The sequence below is a fragment of the Anser brachyrhynchus genome (assembly GCF_964034855.1).
Source record: "Anser brachyrhynchus genome assembly, chromosome: 11".
NCBI classification, from domain to species: Eukaryota; Metazoa; Chordata; class Aves; order Anseriformes; family Anatidae; genus Anser; species Anser brachyrhynchus.
The window spans coordinates 5,627,203-5,644,347 of record NC_137706.1 but is presented as its reverse complement, the minus strand read 5'-3'; the positions used below and the strand labels follow the sequence as shown (position 1 = coordinate 5,644,347).

The 17,145-nt window shown below is 36.4% G+C and overlaps 1 protein-coding gene across 13 annotated transcripts in view; it reads right to left on the bottom strand.

Annotated features, from left to right (window-relative positions):
* Positions 1-17,145, bottom strand: part of TJP1 (tight junction protein 1) — a 168,063-nt gene that overhangs the window by 19,944 nt on the left and 130,974 nt on the right. For all 13 annotated transcript variants that reach the window (XM_080607983.1, XM_080607988.1, XM_080607989.1 and 10 more), the window contains 12 exons: positions 15,854-16,133; positions 15,177-15,280; positions 14,248-14,416; positions 13,753-13,897; positions 7,194-7,330; positions 4,673-4,778; positions 3,665-3,815; positions 3,005-3,113; positions 2,293-2,512; positions 1,675-1,859; positions 1,436-1,531; positions 927-1,009 (listed from right to left, as the gene is read on the bottom strand). In XM_080607983.1, coding sequence (XP_080464109.1) covers positions 927-1,009; positions 1,436-1,531; positions 1,675-1,859; positions 2,293-2,512; positions 3,005-3,113; positions 3,665-3,815; positions 4,673-4,778; positions 7,194-7,330; positions 13,753-13,897; positions 14,248-14,416; positions 15,177-15,280; positions 15,854-16,133 — 1,785 coding nt within the window. The remainder of the gene's footprint in view (positions 1-926; positions 1,010-1,435; positions 1,532-1,674; positions 1,860-2,292; positions 2,513-3,004; positions 3,114-3,664; positions 3,816-4,672; positions 4,779-7,193; positions 7,331-13,752; positions 13,898-14,247; positions 14,417-15,176; positions 15,281-15,853; positions 16,134-17,145) is intronic.

Here is a 17,145-nt window from a genome sequence, read left to right as displayed (position 1 = left end):
TCATTTCAAAGTATCAATTTAAATCCTTTTCTGTTTGAATAACAGACACCAGATCAACTCAAACACTAGGCTACAAGGGCATACACATTTTAAATGTAGAACTGCGTAACAATAAGCTTTTCACTATTTAGCTCTCTATTATAAATTAAAAAAATCGGCCCTCTGATGCAAGCCTCAACTACAAAAAGGCACTAAACTAAAAAACGGCTAACAGTAATCGCCTAGTAACAGGAAAAAAGGGAAGAGTCAAACACGATCTAGACTCGTTACACAGCTCCGCTTTTCCTTTCATAAAAATCTACTCTCTGAATGCAAGAATTAGGACAGTTTTCGTCCACTGCAAGAATCATCTCAAATACACAGCACATAGTACCCCCCACTTTGCTGCCAAAACACCTTTTTCTACTTGGGCATCAGAACAGTTTGCAGTTTGTTTTTAAGTCAGAAATGAATAGGTGAGGAGTACAGCCTCATATTATAAATTCATGTCCGAAGTTCTCAGGATATTAAGGAGGTGAGATTGAAGGATCCTTTTCCCTAGTTCTTGCACAGAAGTCAAAAGTTATTAATTTGTAAACTGGAGGTAGGGGGACAATGACAACAAACTATTCCATAAAGAAAGTACCAGTTTCTGGATGCAAAGTCACACTGTGGCTGCAAGCACAAACGAATCTTAAAATGGACATAATAGAGAGGGAACAACAACCCCTAGAACAAAGCCTGGAAATACTACCAGATTGCAGTTATTATGGAGAAGACATTTTTTCTAATTAACCAATATAAAGATGAGAAAGTTATTTTTAAGGAAAAAACACTCATTAGTTATACTTTTAAACATTAGTTATACATTTTAAACATCAACAGTTTACTTATTGATACCAGTTTTTCCTCTTATGTTAGAAGTACAGTGACAGTAGAAGACTTACTCTATCAATTATCTGTTTTATTGTGTGAAGACGAATAATGCCAGAACTACGTTGGTCTGTACCAGCATCTCTTGGTTCACTTTCTGATAGAGAGGACACAGTAAAAATCTGTTTTAAGTTTACAATATACTCTACATTCACACATTAAAATAAAGAAAACTATTTCATCACTCAATATCAATTCAGGCTGAAGATGCTCTTCTTCAAAACATAGTAGAAAGCTATCCACAAATTTGGCCACAAAAATCACTATACCTATGCAAGAGTACTTCAATATCAGATACTGAATTAAATTTAGATTTTAGAGGGCTATAAACGCAACTAACATTACTTTTGCCTACAGAGAATTACCATCATTTAACTAGTGAAAAAGCTCACATTTTATCTGTTACTTAATATTGTTAACATTTTGTTAAACACAGTAGTAGCTGAAGTAATAGCATAGGAACTAAGTAGCAAAAGAAAGTTGGCAATTTCATAGCTGCATAAAAACTCGATCTCACACTTACTTGCAATTTGAAAAATATCTGGTTCTTCTCTAGCTAGTTTCTCCCGCGCAACATCAGCTATTGGACCAAAAATGGTCACTGGTCTGAGAAACCCAGCTAGAATAGAAGGCAAAGGAGATAACAAGTTAAGTTGATTGCTTAAAACAAATGCAAGATACTCTGAAACACATGGATTAATACAAAGCAAACCCCACAATCCTGTTAGCCTGCAACAGAAGTATCTAAGACTAAAGCCATACCTTCCCGAAGAACAACTCTCTCATAGGCAGGAAACTTTGTCTGAACAGGTTGAGCAGAAAGATCTTCTCTGCTTTTTCGGAGATTTCTTTTTGAGCTACGCAAACCTCGGAACCTCCAGAAATCCGCTCGATCTCCTCCTGCTGTCTTTGGAAGCGTGTACTGTACACTAGCTAGTTGCTCAGCTCTAAGATGACAACAAATCCCAATGAGTTACCAAGAAAGACAGCTGCTGAAATAACACTTGTCTAGCAAGCTTACGCTTACAAAAACGCTACCACCTGCTAAATCAAGTTTTCTTTGTTTCTGTATTAGCAACTATAAGATAGAACTACTCAGGCTAATGTCACATTTTTAAAAGCTTTATCTACCCTTGTCTCTAGTATTGAGAAGTAAGTTTCAAGCTAGGTGTTTTTTTATATTTATTTTTGGGGGACATACAAAAGTCAAATCAAGCACACGGAACACATAGTTAACTTCAAATTGTTTTAACAGTGACTTTTTCCTAAGAAACTGAACAACTTGTATAGACTAGTGTCCTGCAGGCAATGCAAGTTACACCGATGCAGAATTTCAAATTTTAGTTTTCAAACAGCAATAAAAACACCTTAAGATCGTACCTGTTTTTATTAGGTATGATACCTCTTTCAACTTCCTTATGATTCTTGCCAATTCGAATCGCCAGCCATGAACCCAGTTTACCATTGTACAGAGTGTCCACCACCCGGAACACTTCACCTTTGTTGAAACTTAGTCCATAAGGAGATTCTTTTTCATATTCAAAATGAGTTCTGATATAGAAAGAATCCCCTACATCAGACTCCACAATGCGACGATAAACTTAGAAATTAAAAATAAAAACAGTGTTAAACAAATTCCAGTGGTTTCCTACTGCTCATAAACATCATTCAAAACAGTATCTTATCTTCTTTTAATCCTCCTTGTTTTAAGTTAACAGTATTACTTCAGGAAAGCTTAACGTCTCAGACCTTCTCTATTTTAAACTGCATAACTATTAATAGCAAACTAACAGTTTAAAGTCAACTTTTGCTGTCAGAAATTTGCTAGTATAAGCATAATTCAGTTCCTTGGAAGGAAGGAATCTTACTGTGAAACAAGTTTTTAAGTACTCATTTTAACAGCATAACTATAACAGACTCTATCCAGCTCCTCCAAGCATTTAACGCCAATGCTTCTGTGAAATAATTTTGTAGTGTTGTTTGTTGTTTTTTTTTTTTGTCTCCCCCTAGCCTCTAACTACTCAATATTAGCTGTGTTTTTTTTTTTAACCTGGTTCCAAGCAGTCTACTACATTTTTCCTGATATACTTACCATCTTTTTTCTTCTGTGCCAAAATGGTTACTTCTTCGCCTTTAGGGAGATCAAGCAAAAAAAGGACAGCTTCCTCTCTGATGATATTTGTGAAGTCTACATTGTTTACCTAGCATCAACGAAGTAATCAGTTTGATTTCGCAAACATTATAGTAGACATGTAAACATAGAACAGGAAATTTGCATAAACTTATCGCAATGGTTGTTTATTCAGTTTAATGTACACACAACAAGTGCATGCATCTCAAGAAGCCTCTTGTACCTCTAAATAAAATTATTGAAAACGTATATTATTGAAAAACAGAACTCCTGGAATATTAGGTAGCTACTCATTTTGACTACTTGAGATCAATATTATGGAGCATCTGGAAACATCAGTAACATCAACTGTAATATACAGAACCCTGTGTGAGAATCTAGTGACAGAACAGTTAAATGAATTTTCTCTGAGCTGAGTTTAGTCTAAGAAACTAGATATAAAACATACAAACCTTCCTAGCAACAGTACAATAACAGTAGATTTTATTGCTAGGTCATCCAATAAGTATAAACAGAAATACTGTACGAACTGCAGAGGCAATCTATTTGATGTTACAGAAAGAAAACCTACTTTGGTGTTAACAGAACATTTATTTATAAATGTTATTATTTTTGACATACCCTGAGAATCTGGTCTCCTTCCTCTAATCCTTCTTTCGCTGCAGGGCTGTCTTCCAGAACACCAGCTACAAATATGCCAACATCATTGCCACCAGCTAGTCGCAAGCCCACACTATCTCCTTTTCTGAATTTTACCAGTTTCATGCTTGGCCTAGAAATTTAGAATATATTCCACTTAGAGGTATACTATAAGATATTCTGGTAAACTGAGAATGAAGACATGCAAATAGTTTGCCTATTACTTCAATTAGAGGATATTAAGCTATGCATGCCATTAACTGCTTATCAACTGCAGCATTATACAACAAACTCATTAGCAGCACTTGAAAGTAACAAAACTCATGAAAATGTAATTGTTTAGTGAGGTTTGGTCTTATGCTGATAGTGTTTTAAGTGACGTATTTTGACACACTCTTCCCAAAACGTTCCTCCTTTGAAAGAACTATACTGGCACAAAGATCTATTTTGGCTCTTTTGAGATCAAGACGAACATTTAAGACTACCTAAACTAGAATCTACTCTCATGTATGCAAATGATCATAAAGGAGATCCAGCTGGAGTAGAGTCATTGGCACGTCAAGACTTAGCACATTTCTGCAATTATCTTCTTTATTAATTGTTATCCAATTATTTAAAAGGAAACGAATTTACTACAGTATCTCTCCTCTCTCCAGACATGGGGATAAGGCGGGAGGTATGGGGGTGCCCAGGGAGAGAGAAACACTGCAACTTTCCAGTTGACAATTCTAACTGCTCATTCCTGCATGAAATTAACAAACTTGAAATTGTTTTATTACATGATGTGAGTGCCAACGAGGCTCAGGAATAAGCCTAAAATTTTCATCCTACTCCTTTTAAACAAAAGCTTCAGGACAATGTGCTGACTTTTCATCAGACCATTTATGTTATGAATTACTCCTAACTTATGTTACTCGTTACCTTGGGAGAAAGCTTGATTTGCTCAAGACCCAGGCAATCAGACTCAAACAGAATTTAGAGTTACATTACCGAAGCATTCCATCTTCATGGGTTGAATTAGGTAAAGGACCATCAGATGGACTGACTGGTAAATCCACATCTGGCTGACCTCCTTGTGCATACACTGGCTTTGGTTCTATTAAAATATAGAAGACATTAATGTCAATTTGGTCATTTAAAGATGAGAAAATAAAGCCTAACTTAATTAAGAGCTTGATTACATCTTCAGTAGTTTTAAGTCCACCCACTAATCCACTTTATAATAAAAAAATTAAATATTGGAAACTTAAAACAACAAGGACACTCTTACCCTGCCATGCAAAATGGGGCAATTACTGGCCTAATTACTGCTTTAGTAAAAATCCAAATTTTCTTTACACTTAAGAGTATTCTAAATATCATAAAACTGCAAGAACTAAGAGAATTTATGCTCTCTGAAGACCACTTTCAACCCTGCTCTTTCCTACCTGGATATGCCTAACATAAAACTTTCTTCCCTTTTAAAGTTATTTTGAATTTTGAAGACAAAATACCATAAACACTAGAACTACCGCTCCACACCTTGAGGCTGGCAGACTGCACTTTTTATTGACTCTCCTTAAAGATAGGTACTTACTATAACTCTGCTCGAGTCACTGGGAGGAAACTGCCACTGCAGCCTTTCCCCCAGTAGTGAACACTGTTAGTGTCTATTATCGGTATATGGTTGCTCATGTTACAAGAATTTACATTTAAAGCATTATCTGAATACACTTTAAAGAAGCTCATTTCAAATTACACTGGCTTCAAAATAAGTTAATGTTCCTTTCTGCTTACTCTAACCACCAATAGACCAGTTTGCAATAGGAAACCTCAGACAATTTGGTAATATGCTCTTTCTAATGTGATTTTTGCCTTTACCATATAGCATACCATAGCATAGCACTTTAAGTCTTTAATGACCTGTTCCTAGCCCAAGACTCTGATGGTGCCTCTAAAAACCGCTCTCCTTCTACCCTCCTTGACTCAACCAACCATGACAGGCTTCTTGCCTTTAGTCCAAAAAGCAGTCACAGAATCTGCCAACTACTTTTCTAATATTTTCATTACAGTCTTTGAAAGAGCCTCCTAATTTCCCTAGAGCTTTCTTTGAGGCTATTAAAGGATTATGTGCTTTATTACACCATTTTATTTCAGACCATGTATTATATCAAGTTCATTTTATCTGCAGACAAATTTAAATATTATCTTAATGTACTGGCCTATGACTTTTTTTTTTGTAAGACATCTTCTCTCATACAAACTGATTTTTCTCCACCTGCTTCTTCCCACTCACCCAGGAACAGAATACTACTTTATCCCTACTACACAACAACAACAAAAACACCAGAGTACTTATTAATTGCTTGCCAGTCCCTCAAACCACTCATTTGCATACTACATTGGATTGAAAAGCATCTTCAGAGGCTCCTATCCTGGCTGGTTTTGTATCATGCCAATTATTATTTTTCAATACATTATAGAAATACAGAATTTATCTTTTAAATCCAGTCATAACCTTTTTCTATCTTGGCAAATTAAGATTTAGTTCACTTGCATCTTTTCATAACATTCTTACAGGAGGTTACTTCCTATGGCAATCTTTTTCATAATGACTGCTGCATTAGAAAACCTACTGTTCTCATTTTCAAGGCCTTTCAGAGCCTATCAACATCATAACTCCTTCAATTCTTCACTGAGCTACTGAATACTACATGCAGTAGTCTCATTGCTCATCCCGTAAGTGTTCAAATGTTTTCAACCTTGAATGTGCTTTTTCTCATTCTATACAGCCTTTCCAGAGCAGCTCCTTCTAAACTGTCTGCACAGCTCATCTTTCTCCACTTGCAATTTCAATGAATGGCCCCACTCTGGAAACCATAGGAAAAAAAAAATCTAAGTCTTTGTGCTCAGAACAATGTCCCATCACCGTAGCACGGTATGGTTTTCTTTTTAACACTAACTGGCTTTTACCTACTATCATTGAGTTTACTCCTCCTCTTTCAAAAAAGGAATGGGATTTTGTTCTGTTTCTGTTAGTTGTACTGCACTTTTAAAAATGACTCTTGGCCCATGACTGTAGTTAAGTGCCACAGTGAAAACATATATCAGAGTGCAAGTTTTGTTTGAGAATGGTCATTCTAAAAAGGCTTAACTACACCTTTATTTAAATTTACTCTACCACAAGTAACTTGTAAGATCCAGTCTACAACTCGACTCTCAGAAGAGATCTCTTGTAGCCTTGCTCTAGAGAAGAGTACAAAAAACTCTTTATAACTAACACACAGTCAAAGCTCTAAACAGTGAAGTTTCACCACTGTATAATGGGCAGATGCATCAGCTTAGGTTTTCAAGACGGAAACCCTGAAATATAAATAGGCTCATGGTTACAAAGACCATCCGTATTCAGCAATAAAGATAGTTAGAACTCGTTCTAAGATTTCAGTAATCATTCCACAACTATGCAGCGGCATGCAATCTCCACTGATCATTCATTCTCAGCAATATGCATAATTATATTTCATATTTTTACCTGGGAGTGGTGGTGTTTGCTTTTCAGTTCTTTCGCCTGCCACCTCTTCCATAGTTTTAGAAATATCATCTGCATTCTTTACAGGCGTAGAGACGGCTCCTGGTTTAGTTATTCTTTCATCTTCTCTGCTTCGAAGACTATATTAGAAAAAAAGATTACACTCTGCATATAGAATTATTTCTACAACCTAATGCTTCTAAGAGCAAAGAACAAATCTTTTTCATTCAGAAGTTCATATTTGGCAGATGAGGAATTATTGATTACATTTTGCTCTCTTAGGCTATTACAATATCAGTATTTTTACCAGTTGAAAATTTGAGCATTTTGTCCCTAACTTTATGTTAATAAAATAGCTCTCTAGATAGGGCTATTTCGAAAGAGGAGGGACATCGTAAAATGGAGTGCTGTCTTCGCTGCACCCTGCTTCAAGCAAGTATGTTGTACATGTGGCCTGTAAATTTCACAGGAAAATGAGAAACAAAGGAAAGAACGGGAGAAGAGCAGTTATGATCCTTCACTGCTCCCTGTAGAGGTCACAGATTTTCAGACTTCAGGCTTTGCTATGATCACACTACTCTATCTGCTCCTTTGTGTGGCAGCTGTCCTAGAACACAGCTGTTTGCCAGTGAGGCTCTTGGTACAGCTTTGCACAGATAAAAGGTAGAACACAAACACACCTCTGACTTCTCATCCTTCAGAGAAGATGGGGCCCTCAACCCACAGCTACTACACGTCTATTGCACTTGAAAGCCAAAGAGACATGCTTCTCAGTCATCCAAGTTTTAGAAAAAAGACAATTGGTCTCTTATGCATTTCCACATACGCTTAAAGTGTAACACATAAGCGGAAGGAATATATGACAAATGAGAAAAATCTCTCATTCTTTACATGAAGGGAATATCTAAAGCTCAAACAACTTATTTTCTATTCATTTAACTCAAAAGATCAAGTGTTTTTAATATCATTATACAGAGGTTACTTCGCTACCAGCTGTACCATAAGACAACTGAACAGAATATATGCTGTACGTTGAAACAGTAGCAGTTACACTATCTGTTGAAACAGAAATAATTTGATTCGGTTAGAATAGAACATCAACAAGCAGCTGGAAAAACAAAAAGTAGATCAGCAAGCCAAAGGGAACAGCCTTAATTGCCAAACGTGTATTCTCTACACACACACGAAGTCATGAGACCCTCAAAATATCTATTAAGTTTGTGAAAGTCTGCTAATAAGCATGGGTATAAGAAACATTTGAGAGGAATAGGACACAAGCAAACCACAACTGGTTAGCTAATATTATACTTGATTGTCAAGAAGAGGAAAGAAGAGGTACTTCCACAAAGACACCAATACCTTGGGTCAGTAGATACGAATTTCTCTCTTATAAAGGAGAGATTGGAGGGGGGATGTTGGAGAGTAAAGTCTATCCTAACAGCTAGATGGTGCTACTGGGTAATGACGAGTATCAGCCTCCACAAAGTACAAATGTATCCAAAAAAGTCCATTACAAAGACTAAAGGCTATTTAAGCAGAACCAGTACTTTAACAGTTAAATATGACTTGGGGAAAAAAGCAAATCTACTCATCCAAGCCTTGCTTGAAAGAAAAGAGAAATAGTAAAGATCTAAATACAAGCAGAATGTGCTTTCATGTACGAACACGAAGTCTGAAACATCACAGAAACCAATTTTAGCTATTCACCTAAGATATATTAAGACCTTTCACTACTTTCTTCTTCTTCCCTTTTGTTTTAAAAGGCAGCTAAAAAGAAAAAACTGCAATCCCCACGATGATCTGGGAAGACCAAGGCATCTTTACACTGTAAAGAACCAGCTCCTTATAAAGAGTTTGTAAACACAAGTAGAGTGGCCTAATTTCTAAGAACCTTTATATCTTTTATTATTATTATTTTTCAGATAAACCCTTTCGGCACTTCTACAGTAGAAAAAAAGATGGTATCCCCTTTTGGTCAGAATATTAGGTCTAGCAAAATGAAATAAGTTTTTTTTATTTTCTGTTCTCTAACTTCACCTGTGAAAGATTTTGGTACTCTTATTCAGATTTCCAGCATGCATTCATTTGCACATAAAATTAAATGTGTAAGCTAAAAGCAGTGTTTTACTTTCAGCATGAGACTAAGTTAAGACTGAAATCCTCATGCCCTTGAGAAGAGTTCCTGGCTTATTAAAAACAGACACTAACATTTATTTGTTTAAATGCCTACATGTCTTATAAACAAGAAGTCCTATAGTATAGTAATAAGCTACAACTAATTCCCCTCCTCCCTCCCGAAGATTTTTGAGTAATCAGCATTTGTGAACGAGATATTACAGTTAAGTTTCCCTATGAGCGCTCTCTACCTGTTTTTCAGCAACTCCTAACATTTAATAGAAGGATTCCAAAACAGTAATCTAAAAACAAGGCAAAAAAATACTGGAGTTACTATAGGAAGGCAAAGTTCATTTTATATTTCGTGTCCGCACAGTCCAAGAACACTTGAATTTTATTCAGCTTTTATAATTGCATATAAAATAGCATAACTATGGAAGAAAAGCTCTCAAGATCAGTAACTCAAATACAGACACAGAGTACAGCACCAGATAAGTCAGGTAAATACCTGAGCTCATTCACGTACTTGAAGCACGATGCTCTTAAGACTGTGCTACATGTCATCTGCTACTGGCAAATACAGTCTACCAATTAAAATGCTTGCAAAAGGTCAGCTCTGCTCAGTGTAAGATCAAGGTTTAAGTGGGAAAAAGGTGGTAGAAAGACAGCTGTGATAAATCAAAATGGAAAAATTAGAACAGCACAGGAGTTGAATTTTTCTTTGCTTTCCTTAAGTTGTCCAGTAAGTACTGTATCAGTTTGCAAGATGATACAGGAAATAACCGATGCTGTCATTGTTTCTAGGTGATGGAAACTTGTCCAAAACTGACAGCTGCACTTCCCATGAGTGAAAGGTGTCATTAAATGTTTGTGTGTTCTAACAGTACTGCTGAACATCTGTGCTGTGCCACGGCCCCCTCTACATTACATCCCCATCCCCTTTTAATTTTTTTTTAAAGCATGTCTAACAGGAACATTTTTAAATAACCTTCCGTCTCAAAATACAGTCACAGCTACAAATTAGCATCATCAATTTTGGTTACTGCTTCAAAACAAAAGAAGACTGTTTGCAACACACAGTAAGAATGTTTGCTTGCACAGAAAAATCTCAGAAAAATATGACTGCAGGTTTCGTCCAAGTGTCTGGTTTTAATGCATCTCAAACAGTCTATTCATGAGAAGACAGTAATAAACAGGAGAGGCACATTCTTAAGTACATTCAAAATAGGGTTGATTTTTGTCCTAAATTCCAGTTTTTCCACTTTTTTTTTTGAAAACTGAAAATATAACAAACCTCTTGCGCTATATGTAAATTGACAGCTGTATTATGGAAGTCAGCCTCATCCTTCCAGAAATAATGACAATCTCTACAGGGATTTCTTTAAGCTACCACGTCTTTCTTGCTGAGGCTGAAGTGTCAAACAGATCAAGAAGCATTTTTGCTATTCCAGTACCCAGGTGAGGAAGGCAGCACAGCAATGACGGGTCCCTTAATGGGACTTCTTTCAATTGATAGAGGTCAGCTGGGAGATGCTATTTGGCAGGCTTGCCAGCACTTGGCTGTAAATGCCACTGTTCAGCACATGTCACACCAAAACCTCATCAAGTTCAACCACCTTACTTCCAACAGTAAGACCACTTAGGTAAGATAGAATATGTATGATACTTCCCTCAAGGTACATCCTCCAGCTTAGGATGCACAGACACCCCCGACTCTGGCTTTTTAAGTACAGTTCTTAATACATTGTACTGTTAAAAGTTACCTTGAGTTCCGTGAAATGCTATCCTTAAGATACATTTTCCTCTAACTAAACAGTTTTCTTAACGATATCTTTCAAGTTGTACTTATCTTCCAAAACTATAGTTCACTGTTAAGACATAAGCTCAGAGTTCCTCCTCAAAGCCAGGAGATATTTATACTTTATATTTTACTTAGTATCCAACTCGGTATCAGGTGGCTAAAACTTCTCCAAGTCTCCATAGCTACAAGCATTTGCAGATTAAGTCCCTTCAACACAGAGGAACAACTAGCAAGTGAGCCATCAATCTAAAACTACCTCAGATACAAATCTAAAGCTAGCTTCTCATCCATGGGCAGAGAAATCTTCACATCCCTGTTGAGACTAGAAAAAGTTATTACACCCATTAAGGGTCAATCCTGAGTTTGACGGATGATTTAACATAAGTCTGCATACGGACTGACTAAACGTCATTATCCCAAGTAAAGACCTGAGTTTTGAATGAGTTCACACAGAATCCATTTGCTTTACATAAGGATCTACTGGATCCTTATGGATCTCTGGATCCTTTTCAGGACTTGACAATGGATAATTTATGTTTTCTGCTTACAGAAGATTACAAAAGTGCAATTCGAACACATCCTAGAATCTGAGTTTTAGAAAGATTGTTCAAAAGGGACATCACTGAACTTCCTCTAGACTAAAGAGAACTACAAATGCTGTCTAATGCTTTGACAGGATGTTCAAGTAGCCATTGTTACGGAACTTCTATACACAGGAAAACTGCAGGTACACCAGTGTACCTATCAGTATGAAATACTGAAAAACAGACTACATTCAAGACCCTACCAGATACCGAAACTAAAGAACTGAAACAAGTATATTGGCAGATGTACTCTTTAGATGTGTACTCTACTGGACACTGAAAGTGTCAGCCTGCAGTTCAGCTTGTATGAAAAGACTGAGAAGATTCCTATGGAATTTATCCTCATCAAAAGACACTTAGCATAACAGAGCATAAATGTCTAAATAAAGACTTACTATCTTCAATAATTTTTGATGTCCTTCTTAAGCTCAGTTTGATAACTTTTTTGCACCTCTTCTTCCTCAGCTTATTCTCAAGCTTTCTTCCCCAAAGTTTTCCATTATATTTTAAACAATGAAGCAATGTTGCGAACAATTTACTTGTTCAGCAAGTCTGAACTTGCACAAATTACTACAAAAAGAAGCTGCTTTTCACATGTTCTTTATGTGGCTCACAGCCCAACAGACTTTCTGATCTCGAAAGAGACATGTCCAACAGGAAGTCAGTCCATGCCAGGGTAGCTCCTGTTCATAAAGCAGATAACAGATGCATTTCGAGTTCAGATAACTTCAAAGTTCCTTTTCAGGAAGGATTTAATTCTTCTGACAGCACAGTCTGTAGGGAGGAAGTGACCATCTACCTAAGCCACTGTAATAGGACAGGAAAGCACTAACAGCAGGATAAGTAAGTCAGTTTCAGTTTTGATGGATTTTTTCTCCATCCAACAGCCATTTTCACACTGCATTTCAAATGCCTGTTAAGGAATACAGGCTTCAAATCTGACAGGGCGTCACCACCTTCACAATCAAGTTTTTCAAGGTGCCTCCTACTTTAAGGTTATATCCATGCGGAAGGCAAGGTATATGCATTGTTTTCCCCCTTGGACACAAAAGATTACAAATAAACAGTAATTAGGTGTATCGCAGTTTTACTGAACAGCTGGCTGCAATTTGGTTTTCAGAATTTTTGGTAGCATTTTAAAGTCTTCAAATACAGGCTATGAATTTGAGATTTGCAACAGATCAGTTCTAGTGGTTTTTGCTCTGTCATCTATACGTGCTCAAGATGAAGTTCTCTTCGTATTGAAAGATTTGTTCTATTTAAAAATCAAGATACTTTTTGAATTCTGTTGCTAACTAGTGTCCACTTCCAAAATCAAACTGCCCAAATGCAAAAAAGGACATATCTGTTTTTAAAGACTAAGTTTCCACATGGCAGAAGAAAAAATTCTAAACCATACAAAACATGAATTCAGAAATGAGTCATCTAAAATTAGACTTACCTACCTCATAGTTGTCACATCAATGTCTCAGTATCAAATTTTAAAAAGTACATTACAAAAACTACATCTGCTGAGCAACACACCTTATTTTGCAGGAAATAAATGTATTTTGAAAGATAAAGTAATTTTTAAAGAACGATAGTGAGGAAAATAAAAAGCTTATACCTAAACAAATCAGATTTCCACAACTTTACTCAGGTTGGACAATCAATAGGACCGTGCTACTAGTCAACTCAAGTAAGATTGTTACAGTTAATTTCTACATGAATCAAAATATAATTGCCTATGCCTCAATAACATCTATTAATATTAAACTTGCATGGCCACACATATAACCATGTTATAAGAAAAAAATCACTATTTTTTTAAAGAGATCTATTTCTTTTGAAATATATTTTTTGAAATATATTTTGAAATATATTGATAGACACAAGGATCTATTTCGCCTGAATTCTCAGCACATATGGATCATGATCAGCTGCATCTCTTGAGAAAAAGAATTCCATGTCACTACTACCATAATTCTGCATCACATTTGTCACTGTATAAATATAAACACTCCTACAAACTTAAATCTCACTTTAAATAGTTGATTTAAAAATAATACAATGCTGCCATCACCTGCCGTTGCTGGGCTGCTGTGGAGAATGTCTGGAATGGTCTGAAGGCTCTGACCTCTGGTCAGGAGATCGTGAACGACTGCGGCGGGGCCTGTCATGTGATCGGTTGGAATGATCTGATGCCAGCGACTGAATTTCTGAAATGTCTGTTAAATAAAAGTTGTTTTTTCATGAAATGATTGTAATTAAAATGGTGGCGTGACCTGCTCATATGGAAATAAGCTTTTGCAAAGATTTTCATGAAGATGTTAAAATCTATGTTTATTATTTCAAAAACAACTAAATAACACTCCTGCAAAAACAATTGCAAGAAAAGGAACTGTACCTTTTTCTACACATTTTTTAAGGTACAGATTTCAAACACCTTCAGAAGAATTTACTCACATGACAATCCTACTCCTATCATCCTCCCCACCCTCCTCTCATCCCACTGAAGTATTTCACATTGTCACAACACAGGGAATTCTCTGCCTTTGGAAATCAAGTTTATACTCACCATCTCTTTCTGAGGCATTTGCAGAATGAATACTGTCAGAAAGATCAGGGACATTCAACAGCGTAGCTCGTTCATCTCGCTGAACAACCATCTTCAACTTGCCTTTGGACCTTTCTATTAGTGTTTTTGCATCTGCTAAGGACATATTTTCTGTCACAGTGCCGTTTATCTGGAACAGTAAGAAAAGCGCAGATAGAAACTTACTGTAAACCACTGAATCTCCAGTAAAGACGGTGTTTTTCTGTGTGATGATATTTAGAAATACTTAAAGATTTTTCCAAACTGCCATAGTTTACATTGAATACTATACAATGGAAAACTAAGTCTCATCCAAACTGTAAGAACATAACACAGAAAATTATTTTCAAATTTCAAAGATAAAACATCTACCACTAATATGAAGCTTTAAAAAAAAGTTATGCTTTTTACAACTAGCATCACAGCAGAGTAGGAATAGCATGTTTTTCTGTACCAGCATTTGTGGCAAAATCTTATTAACAAATTTTGAGATACAAAACACTGGCTATATCAATTACTACAAAAATCAAATGTAACCTGAAAGCAAGTTCTAGCATTGCTCACCAGCATCAGTCCACAACGTTATATTGTATAACTAAGCACCTAGGTACAAAGTCTTGAGCCATCCGAAACAATTATTTATTTTTAATTATACATTTACAATAGGTTTCTTTAATAACATAAGCACTAATTGTCCAAGTAAGACTTGTGGAAAAATACTTAAGACAAAAAATTGCTTTATAATTTCTCTTATACAAGAGGGTTTACACTTAGATTTATTGATCCTCAAAGTAAGTTCACCATTACACATCATCTACTAACAATAATTATGCTATGAAGTGATGGTTGATTCTACGAACAATTACATCAATGAAATTTCTCTGAACAAACACCACCACAATTTACCATACCTTCAGTACCACATCTCCTTCCTGAATATTGCCATCTCTTGCTGCAAGGCTATCCTGTGATATTTCTTTCACAAATATGTGACTTGCCAACCGTAGACCATACTCTTTATATAATTAAAGAAAAAAAAAAGGAAAGAATACTGATGAAGTTACAGTAAAGAAAAGGAAGATGTATCTCAAGATTTACAACACTGCTTTACAGAAGATTTAAACTGGCATGTGAACTTGGCACATGAAGGACTATAGTAGAATTTTGCTATATTTTACCATTATATCAATTCCTCCTTTGACTCTCACTATAATCATAGATGTTGCTTAATAGCTCAATTTATATGCTACATACAATTTTTCCTCTTTCAAACTAGAAGGACATGGAAGACTCAGCTAAAATATATAGAATGTACAAACTCACTAACAGACATCAGATGCACAATTACGATTTGTTTACACTATGTAATACTTTACCCTTTACTAAGAAGATAATTTTGAATATGGAAAATATCTCTAGAAACACAACAGCTGTTTTCAAGTTTTCAGCTAGCTACTTGTAAAACTGGCAAGCAAACCGTAATAGCACTGTTCATCAAGTCCATGAAGCCCTTACCACCACGCTGACTGATGCATTTGGCCTTTAAAAAACAGCAAAGGTCTTAACAAGAGAATTCTGGAGAAGTTACCTTCATTCTTCCTTGATTTCACCAGTGTTACTTTGGTAGGTTTTGCAGGCTGACTGGAAGTAACTGACCTTCTGTCAGATCTTGGTGATAAGCTTCTCTCTCTGCTTGCGCTTCGGTCTCTTACCCAGCTCTTCTCGTGCCTTCTGTTAGAACTGGGACCACCACGGCTGCTTCTTGGATCACGTATCTCTTCATCATAGCTATCGTCATCATTTTCAGACACTGGTTCAGGTTCCTGCCGAGCTACTGGAATCTGAATTTTCTTCATCCTTCGGATAGTCTACAACCAAACATCAGCTATCAGCCCGTGGCTGCATTGAAGTATGTCTCTTGTGCCTCCTAATTTTACATTACCACATTTAAGTACATACTAATGGGTTTTATATCACATCACAAGTCATATGTATGTCACAAGTACATACACAAGTCACAAATACAAACACATATGTACCTGTATATATGTAGCCATATACATGTACACACACAAACCAAAATTTTCCAAGCGCAAACATATTCAGTGAATGGTGCAAGGTACTTAAAGGAATCAAGTCCTGCAAAGAACAACAATAAACCACCTGCAGATCTCATTACAGACATTGGGGACAGGACAGGACACAAGACTAAGGGACTTGCAGTTGTGGTTAGGCTACAGCCTGCACTCCAAGCTCCCTGTGTCCTGTACCTCAGGCAATTGCAGGTGTGGCTATCAGTAGTACAGTGAGTAAGCAGAAGCAAGCAGCTCTGCAATAAGTCATTTTTCTAAGGAAAAACGTTTTCATCAGCTCTTCCCAAGCTTACTGTAGGACCCCAACTGCCAGCTTCACTATTTATCACATCCTACAACCACTCTGCAATGAACCTTCCAGGAGCTCCGCTCTTGCTCAGGGAAACAGTTCCACAGAGGTGATTCATATACCACTGATATACGTACCTGTCCTGAACAACTTCAGAGATATACCAGAGTAGCAAGTTGCACATTGGCACACGAAAGGCTTATTGGATACTAAGAAAGATCTGTCATAGCTTTCAACAGAAGTTCAAAATTAAACAAAAAGCAGGAAATCTAAAGTGTTGACTCACTACAGTTTACACATAATAAAGAAAGAAAAACAACACTTGTCCAATCTTTTCAAGCTCACCCAGTCCATAATTTTAGGGTTTGAAGTTTTTGTACTCATGCCCTTTTTTTCCCCATCAGCTAACTTTCTCCTTCATCCAAAGACACTCCTCTGTTCAGTCTTTTGATCAGTACAGAAAAAATGCCAACTCAAACATTTTTTCTGTATTTTTTA